Below are 16,701 nucleotides of genomic sequence, written 5' to 3' on the forward strand. Positions count from 1 at the left end.
TAGAATGTTGAAGTCATGTTTATGATGTGAAGATTTTATTTTCTTGAGCCATGGATCATAAGAATATAGTCCTAACTGATAGCATTTTATAGTGGTGACACTGGTGTTAAGATAGTTTGTTCAAGTGGACTGCTGGAGAAGATTCTATGCAACTGAGCAGTTTATTTTCAGAGAGGCAACAACAACAACTACTAATGGTAATGGTAACAATAGCTAGTAGTATAATAGCAAAATTGTATTATAATAATAGTAATTATATGTGTCAAGCACTGTTCTAAGCACTTTAAATGTGCCATCTCATTTAATCTCTCATTATAGTTCTCTAAGTATATTGTTACACCCATGTCATTGAAACTAAGGCACAGAGTGGCTAAATAAATTGGTCAAATTTACTTCTGTTTCAGAATTTAACCCTGGTGGTCCTAATCCACAGCACATACTTGACAATTATGCTGGACTGCTTCTTCTTAGTATTATGGTTTATCATACTACAGGGACACTTCTTTTAGTAAAAACTTGGCTTGACCTTTGGGAATGTCGCATCCAAGATGAGTCCATAGCGTCGTTTTGGCTCTCCTTGGGCTTAAGGGAAGAAAGGGCGTGCTTAGCACAAAGACTTGTCATCTTTTCAGAAGTTAAATTAAGTTGTACTGAGATGATGTTGACAGCGTTCTATTCCCAGATGTTTTAGTTCTGCCTTCCCCCTCAGCAATTAGTTGTCAATAGCGGGTCAGAGCAGAGTTGACAGACTGTAGTGAATGGGACATGCACGGAATGGGAGTAAGACAAAAGACCCAGAATGGAACATGTTGTGGGTTGGACTTGAATTCTCACAGTTTCAACACTGAGCTCAACCCAATTCCTTTGTTTCTTATTTTTGTCCACCCAGCATCTTTTTTCCTTAAGTGCAGAGCTGTTGATATATACATCCTTAACAATTGTATCTGTACTTCTTCATTTTATTTGTACTATGAAAAAGTTCATGACAGCCAGGCACAGTGGCAGGCCTCTGTAATCCCAGCTGCTTGAGAGGCTGAGACAAGAGGATTGCTTGAGGCCAGGAGGTTGAGACCAGCCTGGGCAACAAGAGAGACCCCCATCTCTAAAAAATTAAAAAATAAACTAGCAGGGCATGGTGGCATGCACCTTCAGACCCAGCTACTCAGAAGGCCAAGGAGAAAGGATAGTTTGAGCCCCGGAGTTCAAGGCTGCAGTGAGCTATGATTGTGACACTGCTCCAGCATGGGTGACAAAGTGAGACCCTGGATCAAAAAAATAATAGTAATAATCAAATCAAGACAAATAATATGGTCTAGATATTTGGTGTCCAAGATTATTGACAGCAAGATCTTTTTTGCTACAAAAAAACTTTTATAATAAAATTATGTATTAATATTTTTGTTGAAGCATTTAATATAACTTTTACATTCAGAAACACTTTTTGCTTTCAGAACTCAGGTTCTTGAAAATGAACAAGAAGAAAGAACTAGAGATGAATTCTCACGAAGTAACTCCTTGCCTCTTTATTTGGCTCTTCTCAATGAAGTTAGAATTATTATTTTTTGGCTAAAATATACAACTTGAAATTTCAGCCACTTCATCAGAGTTAGGATTGCATTTTTAGAGCAGCAGTCCTCTGATGTGCGTGCATGTGGCTCTCACTGATACCTGTTGTCCCTATTTTGAAAGGCAGAGCTTAGCCTCGACGTTTAACTTTAATTTATTTAATCCACAGGAGTGGAGAGGTTATATGTTATCCTAGTTGACTATAAAATCGACTGAAGACTCCATATATTTGTCCACTTTGCTCACAATTAGACTCACGTTAGTGTTTCTGGAGGCTCCTTAAATTCTAGTAGTGGACAGCGAGTCCTGCTTGTTAGCCCTTGTGCCTAAAGCAGTATTTGACCCATGAAAGGAATCAGTATATGTTCGTTGACTGAGTTGACTTCAGTGCAGATTTCATCCAGCATGACCTTCCTAGGCATTTACTTAATCTGGTAGTGACCTGACGTCTTGGGTAAAATGAGAGCTGAATAGTGCTCACCTTAATTTAACAGGTACCTAAGTTTGGCTGTGAACACGCAGTTTATACACAACTTCAGAGTTTGGTTTTTTGTTTGCTTTTAGCATTAGGCTATCATCTGGTCTGATCACCCCTGTTGCTACAGGGGAGTCTATTTGTTTTACATTTAAAATACTCTGTGGCTGTATTTTAAACATCTAAGATCTTTTACCTGGCAGAACATTTATAGAGCTCTAGTCTCTTTCCTATGTCAAACATTCTTCTGGAGTTTCTTCCCCCTATCTCTCTTCTGGTGCTGTTGAGGCTACTAGCAAGTAAAATCTTTTTAAAAATCATCATATTTGGGGAAAACTGCTTGTGCTCTTTAGAAAACATTTAATATGTTTTTAAAAAGGATTCTAATCTCAGCCCAATAATTTTAATTTAATTGTGATTTCCAATTGCTAAGGAACTAGTTTTTATGTATATACAAACTCACATATATATACACTCACACACACACACACATATATGTATGTCCTCAAATTATTGGTTTGAAATTCTTTTAGATTTAGAGTGTATCTAAATCAAGTAAATTTTGTTTAGTGTATAGGTTCAACTCAAATGCAAAATTCATAATCTTAGAGGAAGTTGACTTGACATGTTAATTTTCTGTGCTATAAATACCTTGGGCGACTTCTCATCTTTCCCTAAACCAGCAGAGGTCTTCCTCTCTTGCCTAATCTTGTTGATGGAGGACAATGCTTGATAAAAAGGATCAAACAGGAAAAAGGAATGGTGAGAAGTTAGCTGCTGGGTCGAACTCTTCTGAGCAGGGCATTTTTAATATTCTTTTTGGTTGGGTCTACCTGGTCCTGGGAGAGAATTTCAGATGGGGAAAATGGTTTTGTCATTCCCAAGTTAGACAGTTTGGTTGGGGAAATAAGTTTCTTTTTCTGAATAAACTTCACAAAACATCATAAAATCACAATGCATTGCACATTTATTCATGAACCCTTCTTAAGTTTTTCCACAAATGAAAACATTTCTTTACATTGAGACATGAATGGCAATTTAAAACTGGTTTCATGGATAACTCATTTTCAGCCATTTTTTTCTCAACCTCACCTAATTATCAAATCTAAAGGCAGTAAGAGACATTTTACTGTTTTTTTGCTGACATTCTTCCCTCCCTGCATGTATGAAGCTGTTGTTGCTATCATTTGGGAACCCCACATGTACAGGAAGGGAAAAATATCAAAATTGAGTCTCCGAAGTTGATTCGACTAGTATTTGTTAAATTATATCAAACTTTGGAAAAATACTAATGAATATTTGAAAAAGTAATGCACTATATTTCCCCCACCAAGAAATTTGATCAGAGGATTGCACGCAATTGTATTAATTTGATATTCAGCTATTTTTTATTCTCTAAGGCAAAATGTCACTTTTTATGCCACTTCTATAAGATCCACATCTTGTAATTTTGAAAAGATGCTGGTAGCAGGCTAATTTAGGGCTGACTTTTGGGAAATCATATACTTGACTTGTATCCATTGTGATTCTCGAGGAATTTCCAGTGGGATTGGAATTCTATAGGATTAAAGAAGATTTTTGGTGACTGGACTTATCGAGAATATAACATTTTAAAGTGGTACTCAGGAGTAATTGAGTTACATGAGAGAAATATAAAATCTGATGGCATTTATAAAAAAGGTAGTTAGATAGGGGTAACTGGAATATGGATATGATCCCATTGTAAAGTATAAGCTTACAAAGTCAAATACACCACACACAAAAAAGGTAAATTAAATCCCTTTAAAGCAAAAAAACCCAAACAAACCAAAAAGCCAAATCTTAAGTTGTTTATTGCTAAGAAGTATAACATTATAATTCTGAAATTATTTTTATTATTATCAATTGTTTTTCCATGGACTTTGGGTAACAGAAGACAAAGGAAATTGAGGTAAATTAGGCACATGGAAAATAAAAAGCATGTAGTCATTTTTCTTACATTATAACATATTTTGCTCTAAGAGTAAATAAAAATAAATGCAAACTTGACATAGGAAGCATGCTTACACTAACCAACTCTTCACATCACTGTAAAATTGTAGGTGTAATATTATTAACCAAGAACTTAGTATGTTTGATGCACTTAGAATAAGTGTAAAATAAGGTTATTTTTATGTAATGAAACATTTATAAACTGTCATCTATTTGGACTAGCATATAAGTATACTATATAAAAGCACTTGGCAAGTGCAGCAGATATTGTCATTTTGATGTGTAGCTATCGTCTTTAATGATAAATAGTATAACCTAATTTTAAAAACCTAAACATTTGGCCAAGTTGTAATTTCTTCTATTTTTAAATCAACAACTTTTATGCCTTACTGGTTTTATTAAAAGGTTTTTATTTTAAAATTAAGACTAAAAGAAAACTAATTTATTTTTAGAATTTATTTTTATTCCCATTAAACTTTTTTTAACTTTCTAAATTATCTTTCCTTTAGTTTTTAGTGAGTTTTGTTGAATAATAACGTAAGTAGCAGCAGTAATATATGAGAGCTCACTGTATGATGTACAGCTATATAACAGATACCGCTTGCTTAGTCTTTAGAATTTTGAAGGTAACTATTTAATAAACCACTGTTTGTATTCATAAAATAAAATGTTTCCTCCCCAACATGCAAAATTAAAAAACACACATAAATAACCATTATCATTAGTTCACAAACATATGCTATGGACCATCTACTATATATTATTTTATAGCTTTTCCAATGTAGTTTAGCTAACATTTTAGAAATATGTATTATTTCTAAATTCATATGCCTGTTTAAACTTCATTATCTCAAATGATACTGACAGAATGTCATGAAACAGTATCATAATATACATATAGACATTATTTTGATGCAATAAACATGTGATTTTTAAGACTTTCTTAATAAACACACATGTTTATTCTTTGCTGAAACATGTTTCTGCAAGTGCCATACCTATATTTTGCAAGTTTCTATTTACCTGATGAAGACAGTCCTGCCGAAAAACATCTTTTCCTTTGAAAGCTCCTTGTAATTAAGAATAAGAGCCCTTACTCTTTAGACAAAACCATTGTTTTTCCTTCCAGGAAACCTCTCCTTCACCAAATTACTAAACTGTAAAACATGGGTTTGGCACTGAAACATGCATTTTTATATTTTTGCTCCTTACTAACCAGATAACACATGAGATGCAATGAAACTTCCACAAGTAAACCTTGTGTTATTGGTATCTCTGAGCATGAAGCTATGTGACCAGTCCTAGATTGGTAGACCCTGCTGACGTGGCAATTGCATCTTATGTGGGACGTATCTGGTGTTTTATTATTTGTTTTAGAGTGTCATTTCAATGTAATGTGCTGTTCTTTGTGTCTTTGTTGTCTCTTTTTTTTCTTTGTCCCCCCAACAGCATTTTGTCCCGCACAGGGAAGAAGGAAAACCAAGATGCCTCCAATTTGACAGTGCCCATGACCATGTGTCTTTTTCCTGTGCCATTCCCACTCACCCCATCTCTAAGACCGCAGGTCAGTTCCATCAACCCTACTGTTACTCGCTCCCTCCTTTACAGCGTCCTGCGAGATGCTCCCTCAGAACGCGGCCCGCAAAGTCGTGATGCTCAGTTGTCAGACTACCCCTCTTTGGACTACCAAGGCCTCTACGTGACTTTGGTGACTCTCCTGGATCTAGTTCCTTTGCTACAGCACGGCCAACATGGTGAGCACTTAGTCAAAATCTTTGGAAATGTGCATGGATGTCTATGAGTATTTAGGATGCTGAGCAAGGGGCATGGAGATTATTGCTGTTGCCATATTGAGAGGACTTTGTGTGGCAAAGGCCTTTCTTGCCATGAAACTTAGGAGTGGTGTTTCCCATGCACTGTTTTATTGCCTGAGGGATTTATCCAAGCGGGTCTGTCCTGGGCGAGAATGGTCTGGAGAAAGGAGGAAGAACATAACAAGAAATTCTCTTTTCTCCCCAATCAGCTTATCGAGGGGACTCTTGTTGAAATTATAATTGAGCAGCTTAGATTTTAAAACTTGCCTCCAGAAAATGTAAGAAGTGGAGCTTGAAGAGCAGGCTCTAATCCGGTGACTGATTCTGTGATTTTGGGGGGCAAATGGTAGAAACTCCCTGGGACTCATTTTTTATGTCTTTAAAGTCAGGAGGTGAGATGAAAAGTCAACTCTAAGAACTCCTTCAAATTTACTAACAATCAGTAGTTATTACAAAGTGTACCAAGATGTTGGTATGGTATGTAGTGGCACTGTATGCCGGGCACAGAGCAGGTTGTGGCATGTACAGTCTATGTAGTCCATGCATAGCATATGCTATTTGTGGTGCTTTAAAACAGAAGCCTGAAAGCTTGCTTTTTTTCCTTAATCTTCACCTTTTCTGCTGTGTGTCTTAAACCAATCACATTATTTTCCTTTCTTACCAAAGTCTTCTAACTCATAAGAAGGATTAAATAACACTGTTTAGTACATATTTGGGACAATCAAATGGAAAACCATTGTGTAAGAAAAGAAATTTTTGTAGAAAATGCATTTTAAAACTTTTGTTGTCTTATCTTTAAAGCACTGAGAATTTGGTCTCTGAGGTATGATAACCAAGGTTTCACTTTACAGAAAAATTGGAGTTTTAGAAAATGAGTGGATGGTGGATGTTATTTTGTCTTTTAGTTATGACTAATTGTCCTAAGAGAATGCTTAATGGTTTATTTAGTACAATGTGTTCCTAATTGTTTAAAAGTTTTTAAAAATTTACTTAGATAAAGGTAATGAAATAATGACTTTTGAATTTGTTTTTCTTATATTTACAATTCTATGTTATAGTAAATATAAAAAGTATCAAAATTTGTAAAGTTGCTTATCATATAACTCTGTAGCTATCTTAAGCCTAGCTATTTTAATGTGATTCTCTGCCAGCTCGGAATTCAAATGAGAGGATTCTGAACATAAGACGATGGTGGTGAGCTTATCACTGCCTTTCTTTTATGACTACTAGTTCTGAACTCACCTGGGACCTGCCTGGTCCTGGGTTGGCCCACTGTGGTTAGGGCAGTTGCCCTTTGTCTTCAAAGCCCCTTGGTTAAAATAAAGACATTCAGTTTGATAAATTGCACCCCATATAACCACAATTCACGTGTACTTTGTGACAATTTCAGGGGAGATGATTTATATTTTTGCTCTTATACCTACAGCTATTTTGTGAGTTTACTCTTGTTATTTAGCTATTGTGTGGTTGTTCTGCATAATAAAGCTTAGAAGGTAGGAAACATCTTACTTGACCATTCTAGTGAATGGTTGAGAAAACACATGGCATTGTTTCTCTAAATGTGGTCTGAAGAACCTCAGAATCACCCAGGGAGTTTGGAACTTGGAATTCCGGGCTCCACCTGGAGCTGATGAAGTCAAATCACTGAGGCAGGGTCCTGAGGATCTGAATTCTTAACAAGCTCCCTGGGGTGCTTCTCTGCCAACCGAATTCGAGAATCCCTGCACTCTGGCAAGGGACTGTCCTCCCGCTGCGTCCGGGTAGAGTCCAGGAAAGAGCACCAGGCAGCATTTTTGTTCCAGTTCAGCTACCAACTCATAGGTGGTCTTGGACAATCACTTCTCCTCTCTGGAGCTCAGTTTCCTTAATATGAAAAATACTCCAGCGCACTCTCAGGCCCTTTCAGTGCCAGTGTCCTGGCGTGAGGCTCAATGGCTCAGTGAAACAGCCTCGGGTAATTCTTAGTAAAACACCTTTGAATTTCCCACTTCATTGATTCTAGACCGAGGTTGACTGACCCCGGTCCCCCAGAGCGCAGTGTGGCCACAGCCTCTCTGTTGTCAGTTGATGTGCCTGTTGAGATGGCATATTGATTCTCATGGCACTCAGAAACAACGTTAGGAATCAAAATAACTCTAAGAAGGTAAATCAGTTGCAAAGCAGACAAGAGTCGAGTACTTTTCTATTATAGTGAGTACAAAAAAAGAAGCTCTTTATTGTCAAGGCTTAGCTGGTGGCCTATATTTTGGAGGTCCAGAAATATCAAAATGCAGACTTAGTGTGATGGGATTTGGTCTGCGTGCATCCTGAATCTAAATAGTTATGAGTTTTTGAATGTCCTCTATTTTTACTCCTTGTGCAGGTAATAATAATAGTAACTATTAATATTAATAATAGCAGCTAATATCTGTGGAGTGCACTTTATGTGCTATGCTAAGCACTTGACATTTATCTCATTTAAACCTCCTAGTAATCCTTCTAATGTCATGAGGTAGGTATTGTTATGATCCCCCTTTAAACATGTTGATAAAATGTTATTATTAGGTGGCACTTCTTTCCATGCAAATTGATGACAAAATGTACAGGGTCATGCAGTGCCAGCTTACAGTTTCCTTTCTTTGGTGCTTGCTGAATCTGCTGCTCTGCTGGAGGTTGCTAGTTACCTGGTTTATTGCCCAAGCAAGACACCAGATGTGGGACCTTTGTGGTTTGGTTGATGGAGCAGAAATAGCCTGGTTTTATTTCTATTCCTGCCCTTGACTTTTCTGAAACTTCCATTGGGCAGATAATCTAACCTCTTGTGCCTCAATTATCTTGTGTAAAATGTAATGGAAGTGAGCATGCTGGAGAAAATTCAGGATTAATTTTCACATGGGCAGTGCTTTGAATTTATGAACTCAAGGAGTAATATGAACACCGAGTATTACTAAAGGTTGATAAAGTGTGGAGAAAAACTCAAATTTGCATTTCTTAATATATTAATCTATCAGTGATTTATTGACCAACTACTGTGTACACAGCATACTATACTAAGCAGTATGTTTAAGAACACTTACTAGGAATGGAGCAATAGTTGCTTATAATTTGAATCAGTTTGTTAAAGCTTAAAAGGTAAAGTCAGCATATTTTATTAATTCCAAAGTATTCAGTGACTGATTACTCAATTTTGTTTTGTAGATCTTGGACAGTCGATATTTTATACAACAACATGTTTGCTCCCCTTTCTCAATGATGATATTCTGAGTACTCTGCCCTACACCATGATATCAACGTTAGCTACCTTTCCTCCATTTCTGCACAAGGATATCATTGAATATCTTAGCACATCTTTTCTACCAATGGCTATACGTAAGTTTACTCTTACCTAATGCTAGATTATGTTTGTGTAGTATATGAATGGAAATTACTTTTGCTGTTATGATCTGGATTTTCAAGATTATAATGGAATCACTTGCTACATACATGTGCTGTGATTTAAATTCAGTCATTTTAGCATGGATGTTATGGTGAAAATAAAAGAAATGAAATACCTTAGAATGTTTTGTTCACCTAGTGTGATCTTACAGACAAGAAAGAGAGGATGCCTCGAGGCACAGCCTACATTTCCTATGTATGAATTACAATAGCATTAGTCCCTTTAGAAAAAAGGAGAGAGTGGTGTCTCAGATGTGGAAATTCTTACCTTTGCACCTGAGGGCAGTGGGGTGTGAAGGAGGGAGCGGTAGATGGAGTCAGGATGTGTGGATTCTGGTCTCAGCTCTGTCTCTGATTGGCTGTGTGATGGTAGGCAACTCAGACACTGGAAACCTCATCTACAAAATGACAGTCCCGTCAGCTTTCATTCGCAAGGTGTTGTAATGATAAAGTGAGTAACAATTTATGAAAACACTTTGGAAAAAAACAAGGGCTGCAGTTCATGTGCAAGATACAGTTAAAACACAGAATTGATTTGAATTCTGTTTCACTTGTAGACTTAATTCTGTAAACTTTCCAGACTTGAGAGGAAAGAAAGAAAAAAGTTGAGTTGTGGTTTTTATGATCAAAATCCTTCTAAAGTATTTTTAAAGAAATGGATTATGCATTAATTTATAGTTTCAGTGGCTAATCTGAAAAGATTGTGGGTTTATGAATCAAGCAGGTATAGATTCAAATCATAGCCCCGCCGCTCACTAGCTATGTGACCTTAGGAAAGTTTCTTCACTTTCTGTTTCTTACCTGTTCAGTGAGAATAACAGTAAGAGCTGCCTCATGGGATTGTTGTGATAGCTGAGATGATTTGCCTGGAACATCAGTCAAGTGCCAGCACAGGTCCTGATACACAATAAGTGTTAGTTTATTTCTCTCCTTCCGTCAAGTCTTGTTCTAGAAAATACATTTATTGATCACATTCAACTCCTAGTGATCATTGTTTGCCAATTAATTTTATGTATTTATGATCTTATTAAAGCTGTTGCTGTGTAATAACAATTGGTAAATATATATGCCTTTTGAGTAACATTTGCTCATTTTGCAGTAAAGTTTAATTGGAATTGGAATTGTCATATCTTTTCAGCAAAACATCTGACGTCTGTTTAAATTATATAGTATTTTGAAAAAAATCAAATGGTATGATCAGGAGACTGATTACACCAGTCAAGTAACAGAATATTTGGTCATTCTCTTTTTTATGTTCCATTATAAACTTACTGATAAATACCTGTTTATGGATATAGTCTTAGAATCACATAGTCATATTGTTTTAATAAGTAATGTTAACTGTTAAACTTAGACATGGGAGTTTTTATTTTGTTGAAGCAGAAGAGACTGTCTCTTTCTAATAACTATTGTAAGTCACTGAATCCCTATGTCTTGTACATAAGTTAATAATTTGAGGGAAGGCGTTGAAAATATCAGGCTTCTGGTTGTGTTTAAGATCAATCAAATATTGTGACAGCTGACAATGTGTTTCTTTACACTTCATTATTAATTTTTACTTAACTAGAAACACAGGCTCCAAAACACACCTTGTAGTCACGCTAGAATCCTCACCTACATAAATGCACAAACATTGGTAACTGAGGAGAAAAAAAATACTAAGTTGAGTTTACAAAATTTATGTGAATTTTGGGGTTTATTACTGTAGTAACTAGATGTTTATTTAAAGGCATGAATAAGTTGCTTCATGTCCCTGGAACTTTGGTTTTTTCAGCTGTGGGAACTGAAAAAAGATGCTCACCCTACAAGGGTATTTCTGGCTTTGTAATTCTAGTTTAAACAATGTAAGTCTTATTTTATGCGGGACGCTCTGTCTTTCTCTAATCAATTGTTGAGCGGGTTCATGTTTGTATTTTGTTGCTCCAGTTTTATTCTCTTAGTTTGGACTTAGTTTCTTAATTGATGTAGGCTATGTTATTTAAAGGTAATAGTAAAGTTGAACAGTGACATCAGTTCAAGATGCTTCTAATGTGTCCTGGCACACTGGACTTTTGTGGTCTCACTTAGTTTCCTTTCCAACTTAAATTTTCTCATAAGTCACTTAGTCTCAGGAAAATTAAAGGTTCATTCAAATCTTTGCATTGACTTAAAAGCAATTGAATGACTGAATTGAATATTTGGTTCTAGACCACTGACTCTGGGTTATTTTTTGTTCTGTTACTACTACAGAGAATGTGTTATATTTTTGTGATCTTCTAAAGAGTAATACCACATAGAAAAAAGATAGTAAAATGCAAAATATTGATGATATTTAAATAAATTTTAATATATGGAACCTGATTTATTGGCTAGTGATTGTTTTTATAAGGTAGGTCTTAGTATAGTTTGAGAACTTTATCGTGGGGAACGTTATGGAATAGGAATCCAGAAGAGCTGGGTTGCAGACCTTCTGTGGTTGGCAGATCTCATAACCTTGTTGAAATTCAGTTTCCTTAGCTGCAAAATGGTGAATAATCATAACTTACCCTTTCTACATTCTATGTTGTAAAGACCATGAGATAACATCTAATAGCCTTCGATTGTTGCATGATGTTATGCAAGTGTACATCAGACCAAATGCATAATCAAATCACAGATCTGTCAAATCCCATTGCAACTAGTCCCAATATTCTGTTGAAAACCACATATGATCCTGAAATTTTATCATCTTAAATATTACTTGAGGTAAGAAGCCATCTTCTGGGGCTTGGGAATTTTCCCTCCTAGAGTTTGCTGTATAATAACAATTAATTATCGTAACAGATTTTGAACTCATAGAACACTTCTGCAGTGGTGACAGGCATCCTGTCTCTGATTTTTCACTAATCTGCCAATCTGTAAATATTTCAATGCTGCAGAGATGTTGTAGCCTTCCCTTTATGTTCAACTGATATGCCTTCTAACAGCCTGGATATCTGATGCTCAAACCCTGTCTCACAGAATGCAGTTGCCTCTGCTCACACAAACAGGAGACCTGAGAAGAGGAGAAATCACTTGTTAACCCAGGCGGTGCAGTTTGGCAAAGACAGATAATGATTCTGTCATATGGGGAAACTGATGCCAGAATGTGTTTCTTCTTTCTAGATGGTTCCATTACCTTCACCCCTTAGACAAATATAATACCAAAGAGGTTTATTTCAATATATTTCAATTCAGACTACTTCTGTTTTTTCCTAAAGATTTTTTAAAAATTATTTTATTTTAAATTTGGGGTAAATGTGCATATTTGTTATTTGAGTATAAAGCATACTAGTAGGGGTTGAGCTTCTAGGGTACTCACTACCCAAATCAGCGTAGTACCCCACAGGTATGTTTTCAGCACTTGTTCCCTCCCAGCCTCTGCTTTTGGAGTCCCCAGTGTCAGATCACTTCTTCCCACCAGCTCTTATCTGGGCTAGTCCGGGGGCTTCCAGACTGGTCTCTCTGCTTCCCCCTCGCCCTCCTGCAGCCTGTTCTCTAACTCAAGCCAGTGCTGCCTTCTGAACCCGTAAGCCTGATTGTGCCACGTCCCTCATCAAAACCCCTAGCTTCCCGTCACTCTTACACATCACATTCAGTGTCCCTCCTTGGCCTGCAAGCTCTCTATGATCGGGCCCCTGCCGACCTTCCTCCTTTCATCATTATATCTCCTGTATACGTTCTGTTCCAGGGACCTCAGCCTTTCTGTAGCTTCATCAAGGCACCAAGCTGTTGCCTTTGCTCCACACTTTGTCCTCTGTCTCAGAAGTCCTCCTCCTACTTGATCACGTGATTTGATTCCTTACTTTCTTTAGGTCTCAGCTCAAGTGCCACATCTTTAAAGATGCTCTTCCCTGTCCTCTGGCTAAAAGAGGACTTTCCATCGCTTTCTATCTATTTTCTTGCACTGCTTTCAATTTCTTCATAAGTATTTGTTTCCTGTAGGACAGCACTGTCTACAGCATTTTCTGAGATGATGGAAATGCTCTATAAAAATATTTAAAATTCTGTGGTGCCCAATGCAGTAGTCACTAACAATACGCAGCTGCTATGCACTTGAAATGTGTCTAGTGAGACTAAAGAACTACATTTTTAATTTTGATTAATTTTAACTTAAACAGCTACATGTGATTAGTGGCCACCATATTAGCATCTGAGGTCCATAAGAATAAAGACTTGTCTATCTTTATCTTTGCATCCCCAGGACGTAGAACAGTGCTGGTATATAGGAAGTAAAATAAAAACAAAAACAAATAAGCAAAAAAAAAATTGAATGAATAAGTGACTAGAACATTACCTACGAAATCAAGTGACTAGCACTGTCGCAGTCCTAATAATTCAGTTGGTGCTGTCATGCAGATAATTTGCTCTCTCTTTATAAAATGGATTTTCCCATATAACTCCCTTTTGGGGTGAGAATCATGTAAGAACTGTGCGTGATTATACATTAGGAACTATAAAACACAGGAGCATAGTAAGATGTTGTTACTCTTCAGGGAGCGGGGAGATGATGGTAGTGATTGCTCTGGTAGTGCTGGGAGGATAGGGAATAAGACGGAAAACTTTTGATTGCATTTCCTGAGCATGCTATTAAGTGTAAAATTTTCTTACCTTGATTTTCTTCTCCCGTCTGTGGTATGTAGTCTTGGCTCTTTACATCCTCGTGGGAACAAGCAGCACATCTGTTTACATCATGCCTTTTTAACAAGAGTCAATAAGCGACGTATGCCATGCATAGTTATTACATTAGAGTTGTGGTGATTTTATTCAGTGTGTTAAAAGGCTGGGAAACTGCAAGACACCGTCTGTTTATATAAGTATCGGAGCCAGTTTCCTAGGGTTTGAGTCGGGGGATGCTTTTGGCCTCATGTTGGTCACACGTGAGGGACGGCATGGATTTGTGGGAATAGCACAGATGTCGCAAAGGTGGTTTAGCCATTTGGGCCAGGTTGCAAATTGACATCATCTAAATCAGCTGAGACACTGGGCATCTCTCCCATCTATAAAAGCCTTCAGGTACAGTGACTCTCAGCTTCCCTTTGGTTTTCATTGTTGAGAAACGCTTATTATTAAAACAGTTTGAGATGAACTTAAATAAGGTGAAAACACTTGTCCCCAAACAAGAAAATATATATGTATTTATATATCCCCCGACTCAAACCCTAGGAAACTGGCTCCGATACTTATAATTTTTTATTATGTCTGAGACCAGACTCTCTTTTTTCTTTTTCTTTTTAACAAAGGACACGGGAGCATGCAATTTTTTCTCCTATTTAGGACACCTTATAGGCTGTTTCTGGTTTTATTTCTCATCCCTCTAACAGGACTTCTCAAACAGAGGTCCAAGGCAAGCTTGCAGCAGAATCATTTGATCTGCTTATTAATTAAGCACGTAGTTCCCTGCTTCCCAAGTCGACTGAATGTTAGCATCTCCAGATATGGGCTCCCCAAAAACTGAATTTGAAGAACCTCCTTGATTAAAGTTTGAGAGCAGCTGCATTTTTGTTCTTTAGCATTTGACTGTAAGTTCTTTTTCCTTGATTAATAATATTTGGTTAATCAACTTTATGAGCAGTGAACTGATCTCCACATTTTTTCTATAATTAGATTAATATTTATTTATATTGTATAGCCAAACAGATTTATCTCCCTGAATATTGTCTGCTTGGTGGGTTAGCAGCAGCTCAGTTGTAAGTGATTAATAAAAGCAAACTCAGGTCAATGGAACTTAATTATAATCTGTTTTGTGTGTTTGTTTATTTCTGTAAAGTTGTTGTAAAGGCGCCTATCCATTGTTAAAATCTTTTGTCTCCTCTATTATATGGCAAGTCTTTTATTAGCATTCTAATGGTTCTATGATCCATGTGTTTTATTGCCAGTTGTCTCATCCTTTTTGGATGTTGGTGAGATATAATTTGCACATATTGTACTTTAATATAAAATAAAATAAAGCAGATTTTAGGTTATCTGCTTCTTTTTTTGCTCACTTTAGTGGTTTTCTCCATTATGTATAAGATCTAAGAGCTGACTTTTCAAGAGTATTATACTCTGCACACTTTTCTGTTCATGCTTGACAATTTTCCACACAAGCTCAAGTTTAAGAAGTTTCTCCTACTTCTGCAATTATCCCCGAGAAAAGAGGAATTTATTTTATGTTTGGGTCCTAATAATGTTTCTCCTGTTGTGGGTCCTCTCTCACTGTGTTTGAAATAGGAAAGTCCTCTTGGGAGACAATCTATCACCCCAAGTAACTTCCATCAGTGCTGGTTTTGAATACTTAAAAGTATTCCACTCTAGTGAAAAAGAGAGACAAAGAAACTTAATATAGTGTTTGATATCTTCGTAAACAAGCCACTTAAAGATGTCTTGAAAGCAGTAAATGAAGACCATGATTATACAGTTATAAGTTGGAGAAACCAACTTGTTTTGTGATTGAGTACTTGTTAGCATAAGATAAAATATCCAGCAACAGTGTCGTTCAGATATTTTAAAAGTGCTTTATTTCAGACTATTTAGATGTACATGAAGATGGTGAGCTCTGGAAAACTAAAAATTTGGTTCTCATGGCAATGAAGACACTGATGATTAAGTTACATGTGAAGGTTTGAATAAAACTGTTTAATGATGTGTGAGATTTGAAAATAATTTTTGGCTTAATCTATTTTTATGATACATGGTTTAAAGTTTGTATTGAAACTAAATTAATACATTACACATTATAAGTAAACTATTATTTAATCTGCATCTTTAAAAATTAGTATACTCAAGTGGGGTTTAAAAACCTTTTATTTTTGCTTTCTAATTGGAATAACCTTCAGCACATCTTTATATTTGGGGATATAGAGGATTCTGTTTTTCCTTATTTTTCATCTAGATATAAATATCTTGGGAGTAGAGATCACATCTAAGCACAACTCTGATAAAGCTATTACCCCACATTCTGGCGTTGTTCCCTCCCCCTGCAGATTCTTACTAAATTTTGCTAGGGATGATGACAACTGCAGCATTTGTCGTCATCCAAATTTTGTGGTTTTACTCATATAAAACTTCTGACTTGGTGAAAATTTTAAAACATTTTTCTTCCTAATGCTAATGTGCTATACAAAGTAAGAAGTATTTATAGAAATTGAATGCCTATATTTAAAAGTCTCATGTAAAACCTTTTGGTTTCAGTGGGTTCTTCAAGGAGAGAAGGTGTACCTGCCCATGTTAATCTCTCTGCATCGTCCATGCTAATGATAGCAATGCAGTACACAACCAATCCAGGTAAGTGGAAATTTGAAAGACTTGACTAATTCTGAAATCAATAATTAAACAGTACATCAAACAAGCAGGCTAGAAGTTCTCATGTGAGAATTTTTCTGGGTGGAATACACAGCTGGAGATGTGTTAGAAAATAGACTTTTGAATTGAAATAAAATTTCCTTGCCTATGGGTATCAGTAGTGATCTTGCTAGTTAGTGA

General features: G+C 36.4%; 1 protein-coding gene across 1 annotated transcript in view; it reads left to right on the forward strand.

Moving 5' to 3' along the window:
* UNC79 (unc-79 homolog, NALCN channel complex subunit) overlaps nt 1-16,701 on the forward strand; it is a gene marked incomplete at its 3' end in the record, with an annotated part of 165,707 nt that overhangs the window by 1,699 nt on the left and 147,307 nt on the right. The window contains exons 2-4 of the mRNA XM_021711940.1: nt 5,462-5,766; nt 9,004-9,174; nt 16,411-16,503. Coding sequence (XP_021567615.1) covers nt 5,520-5,766; nt 9,004-9,174; nt 16,411-16,503 — 511 coding nt within the window. The remainder of the gene's footprint in view (nt 1-5,461; nt 5,767-9,003; nt 9,175-16,410; nt 16,504-16,701) is intronic.

This window comes from Carlito syrichta, unplaced genomic scaffold (genome assembly GCF_000164805.1).
Source record: "Carlito syrichta isolate Samal-C Ts95f unplaced genomic scaffold, Tarsius_syrichta-2.0.1 Scaffold302944, whole genome shotgun sequence".
In the NCBI taxonomy this organism is placed as follows: Eukaryota; Metazoa; Chordata; class Mammalia; order Primates; family Tarsiidae; genus Carlito; species Carlito syrichta.